Source organism: Syzygium oleosum, unplaced genomic scaffold, assembly GCF_021117445.2.
Source record: "Syzygium oleosum isolate NSW1041296 unplaced genomic scaffold, Sole_v2.1 Sole_v2.22, whole genome shotgun sequence".
NCBI classification, from domain to species: Eukaryota; Viridiplantae; Streptophyta; class Magnoliopsida; order Myrtales; family Myrtaceae; genus Syzygium; species Syzygium oleosum.
In genome coordinates this window covers 1,797,559-1,802,393 of record NW_026607506.1, presented here as the reverse complement: position 1 = coordinate 1,802,393, position 4,835 = coordinate 1,797,559, and the positions used below count along the sequence as shown (strand labels likewise).

Here is a 4,835-nt window from a genome sequence, read left to right as displayed (position 1 = left end):
ATTGTCCATCTCCTCGGTTACATTTATTACCATTTCTCTGCCTCTTTTATCAGCAAGAGCAAGGGTACAAGCGACAGACAGATAAAAAAAAAGAGCTCCAGCGAAAAGGAATACGCGCTCGACAAGGGCAGTTGCGTCATTCCCCGATCCCCCGCAGACACCAGTCAACCAGTCAACCCTCCCACACCTCCACCGTCTCTTACCCAAAACCGCTAGCGGTAATCGTGCAATGCCGCGACAGCAGTTGTTTGTTGAGGTGGGTTGCATTATTGGACGACAACCTCCGCTCCGACGTGGCATCCTTCCATTCGTCCGTTTCTGGTCTTCGGGATTGACAGCAACACCACTCTCTCTCTCTCCTCTCTCTCTCTCCTCTCTCTCCGTGCTTTTCTCTCGAAAAAGAAACACACTCTTTCCCACTGAATTCCTCTCTCTCTCTCTCTCTCTCCTCGCATTCCGAGTTCGAGCTCAGCAATGCTCGATCTCAGTGGCTGACGCTTCTCCTTTCCGCGTTTCGATTTTTTTCCTTCCTCTGGTTCGGCGTTTGCTCGGAGGATCGCCGCGAGGGGGAGCGCGCTCTTGCGGCGGCAGCGGCGGCGGCGAAAGATGATGGAGGCAATGGAGAGCTCGATCAATGGCGGGTTCTCGCACCTGCAGCAGAGCTACGGCGACAGCAGCGAGGAGGAGCTCTCCGTGCTGCCGCGCCACACCAAGGTCGTCGTCACCGGGAACAACCGCACCAAGTCCGTCCTCGTCGGCCTCCAGGGCGTGGTCAAGAAGGCCGTCGGCCTCGGGGGCTGGCATTGGCTGGTGAATTCTCCCTCTGCTTTTTGCCCTGGGTTTTTTTTTATTTCCTGGGGAAATGCGGATTGATCCGGGATCGAGGTTGATTGGGTACAATGTGGCGCGCGGGTCTCGCGTTTGAACGGTTCTTGAATTTAGGTTTCGCTTTATACTGGGTCGGCGAATTTTAGTTGATTAGTAGCGTATCGCATTGGTGTGTCGGGGTTCGAGAATGTGCGTTGACTTGATTTGAAGTTGGAGCAGATTTGGGGGGGCGTGATCATGAATGGCACACGCCGGTCTGCGTCAATGCCTGCGCATTGGTGATTGATGAACTTCCGGATTGCTTTTCAGTGTCCGATTTCAGATGGAAGTTCTCGACATTGAGTGTTCATTGCTACTCTGGCCAAAAAGAAAAAGAAAAAAAAGGAGTGTTCATCACTATCGTGAGCGAGAATTTCGCATGTGAATATCTGGGTATAATCTTATTTGGAATTATTATTTACTTCGGATCGTGAATGGGGCCTTTTTCGATTCATTTACTTAGGGGGAATTCTAGAATGTATTGATCTAAACGTTGAATCTTCTCCTTCTTTTTCATGTGGGTATTGGTATGGATTGCTTAATGCTAAGTTTCTTTTGGTTTAGTTCGCGTAGCGTCGGCAATGGAGTAAGATATTTGTGCTTTCTAATTGTACACTCAGAAATCGCTCCGGAGGAAATGATCAAAGCCTCTTGTCTTGATCTTCCTTTGTTTTTTGTTTTCTTAAGGGAGAAGATCTGCAGGATCTTCGCTTTTTAATTCTGGTGGCAGAAGGAAAAAGTGTGGGCCTTCGTCGAATTTCAAATAACTAAATTAATGCTTCCGAGAGATAATGGAGCTTCCTCTAGTGTTGTTCTACAGCTTGTCTTCTGACGTTTTTCGGTTTATCAGCCAATAGTGCAGCTTAGAGTTCCTCTTACGCTCTCTCGATAAATTCCAGGTTCTAACGAATGGCATAGAAGTCAAGCTACAGAGGAATGCCCTCAGCGTGATTGAAGCTCCTACTGGTAATGAGGAAGATGATGACCTGGACTATGAGAATGGGCATTGGAATGCATCGGATATGAGTGAGTTCCTAAAGTAGTCTATTTCATGACCTGTGCTTCCTTTTCCACTTGTGCACTTTTTTGTTGTGCCGCTGGAGATTCCTAAAATGAACTAGTGAGTTACAGGAGTTTCTCGAGCTTTCCTTGTAGCTGGAACTTGTCAAATCCAAGAAAAGAATCAGGGATTAGCTTTTCTTGGTGCTATTGGAGTCTGCTTCCTTCCATGAAAATAAAATGCGTAATCTGCTGCTTCAAGGAAGATCCCTCTTAAGCAGTTTGAATTAGAACCGAACATGTCTGATACTCCAATTTGCTGCGACATTAGCTGTTTAGCTAAGAAATTGTTTAATTAGCAGCACCAGATGTCGATTCTATCACTCTTGGTTATCTCAATTTGGTCCTGTTCAATTAGACCCATGATGAAATATTCTTTGGTTTGGGGTTTGAAAGATCGGTTTTTCATATGGAAAGTAGCAGAGAACATAGGATCCATTTTGCCTTTCACCTTTCGTCTTTTGCTTTTACTATTGCTGAAAACTCGCTCATTTCGCTTTATTTTTTTGATATGCCCCACAACCCTTTATGATTGTGCTTGCGCTGCTCCTTGTTCCAGCATCCGATGACACTCAAAAGTCCCATAGATCCAGGCACCGAGTGCACAGATCATCTGGATCATACCACAAGACCATGAGCAGGACTCATTCTTGTGACTCACAGTCTAAGGGATCAATTTCTACCCGTGGGTCCACGGTACAATCTCCAATGCTCTCATCTACATCGTCTCTTGTTTGTATCCTCCGGCCTTCGAAAGCAAACTACTTTATATTGCATTTGGTGTTCTCCACTAGTCGTTGTTTAATGATTGTTTCTTTTTCCTGTTCCTCTCACCCACTGTCCAGAAAGTTGACCTCAGCAAATTGGAGATGGCTGCTTTATGGAGATATTGGCGCCACTTCAATCTCGTGAGACTTTTCTATTCTTTCCTTTTTGCCTTTGTTTATTGGATGTTTTTTCTTTTTATTGTGGAAAAATGTGTAATTGTTTGACTTTCACTGTCTCCCTAACTAACATATGCCGTCCTCCTTTTCCAGGTGGATGCTGTACCCAACCCATCAAAAGAGCAACTCATTGATGTTGTTCAAAGACATTTCATGTCTCAGGTATACTTACTCATTCACGCATCGGACTGTATATGTAATCGCAGCGTGACCCTAAGCTCTATTATGTGTGCCGTCGCGAAAGGACTAAATAAATGAATTAAATAGATCACCAAAAATCTCCGGAGCCTTCAGTGGCTAGTTCCCTGGTCTCGGAAAAGACTCCGATTGCTGATCCATTTTCCTTTCTCCAAATTAACGATTCTTTCTTGTGTCTCTTCCATGGTGTGCAGGAAATGGACGAGTTGCAGGTTATTGTGGGGTTCGTTCAGGCCGCGAAGAAACTGAAGACTGTCTGCAAGTGACTGGGAGAGGATTTTGCAAGATCCTAGTCTAACGTATTCACGCTAACCGAGAGCTATTTACAGGACTCCTCTTCCCTTTGTGTAGCGAATTCTGTAATATATATATGGTATCAGTCCGTGGACCGTCTTTCCCTGCCTTGCTTAGTTATGGACTATATCTAAGTTATAGAGGGTACTTTTTGGTAGTATAGAGACCGCGATGTAGATATATGGTGAACAATAACTAGACAACTTAGATTTTTTACTGTCTATGTGTCCGACTAGAACTATTGCTGGCAAGGGAAGTGGTGGTATCTTTGGCAATGTATATATGCGACCTGTATTATGTCTTAATTCTCTTGATTTCTACTGGCTAACCAGGCGTCTGCTAAATTACTTATTTCGAATTCCAAATCTCTTCAAATGCCACTGCGGTGATTACATCGATCGGCCTTCCCTGGTTGTCGAATTCGTCGATTCATTGCAGGTCGCATGATTTTCATGTGACGATGGTTGATGCCTCCAACGTCACTCGTTTGATTTCTGAGGGAGGAAGAACAGCTTTGACGGTGGCAGCAGTAATAGGGAATTGAGGAAACGTCGAGAAGCATTTCCTTTCTAGATGCAAGACGGGTCGTATATGTCTCATGTTAGGACAAACGGGATAATTTGTATTGGAAAGCGATGATCGGCATGATGTCCGGGTTCTTAACGGGCCTGTCTTGTCTTGTCCGTCAACTCCGTCGACAATCTAAGGGAGCAGAGACTTTTTTCTTTATTTTTTTGTTGACCCAAGAAGAGATTAGTGGAGTATAATTTGGCGACCTAACGCGTGTGTTGGTCCTTATAAAATTTCAATTTTTTAGAGGTTGCAATCCAAATTGCTAGACGAAAAACCACGTCAAATTGGATAAAGCATTACCCCAGGTGATTTGGACCCCGTTAAGTCACGAGTTCCAATCCCCCAAGTCACTCCTCGATCTCGGGAAATCCCGATTCGTCTGTGGTATAGGTTTTGCTTGTGCACTAAACTTCGAATAACTCTGCCTCCATCTCAACTTACATTCGGTAGTGTGGCGGCGATGGACTCGCTTAAGACGAGCAGCAATTACGGCTCAAATCCAAAATTTCAATTGCGGCTATAGAACATTTATGATAACATTCAAGGGATCAAGCGCTTTGATCCTTCCTCCTCACCCCTTTTATTAAAAAAAAAGAAAAAAGAAAAAAGAAAAAAGAGGGTAGACCAAAATGTACAAGATAAGGATACCTACTCAACTGAAAGTCAAAAGTACTATTCACATAATAATAGCAAAATGGAGTTGCTAGTCAAAGCTCAGGGAAAAAAGGGGCAGCCGATTAGGTGGACTGTGCATTAATGCATGTGCTGTGCACCTATAACCTTCATATGAGCTCTAAAATAAGAAATCACACAATTGAATTCATTAAATTATAGGTTATATTCTTATTAGTCGTTCGATGCGATCTACTTATTTAAATTCTAATATTTATAATTTTACCA

The 4,835-nt window shown here is 44.0% G+C and overlaps 1 protein-coding gene across 1 annotated transcript; it reads left to right on the top strand.

The window, feature by feature from the left end:
• The first annotated feature begins 411 nt into the window (after window positions 1–411).
• Window positions 412–3,667, top strand: LOC115670078 (uncharacterized). Its single transcript, XM_030591273.2, has 6 exons — window positions 412–810; window positions 1,767–1,893; window positions 2,486–2,622; window positions 2,772–2,834; window positions 2,964–3,032; window positions 3,263–3,667. Exons 1-6 carry the CDS (start codon window positions 607–609, stop codon window positions 3,332–3,334), a joined length of 672 nt encoding a protein of 223 aa, XP_030447133.1. The 5' UTR covers window positions 412–606; the 3' UTR covers window positions 3,335–3,667.
• Window positions 3,668–4,835: the final 1,168 nt, after the last annotated feature.

Excerpts from the sequence above, each read along its gene's own strand:
- LOC115670078 (XM_030591273.2), top strand. The coding sequence starts at position 607 with ATGATGGAGGCAATGGAGAGCTCGATCAATGGCGGGTTCTCGCACCTG. Across the intron at positions 2,835-2,963 it reads ATTGGCGCCACTTCAATCTC|GTGGATGCTGTACCCAACCC; the intron begins GTGAGACTTTTC and ends CTCCTTTTCCAG. Across the intron at positions 3,033-3,262 it reads AAAGACATTTCATGTCTCAG|GAAATGGACGAGTTGCAGGT; the intron begins GTATACTTACTC and ends CATGGTGTGCAG.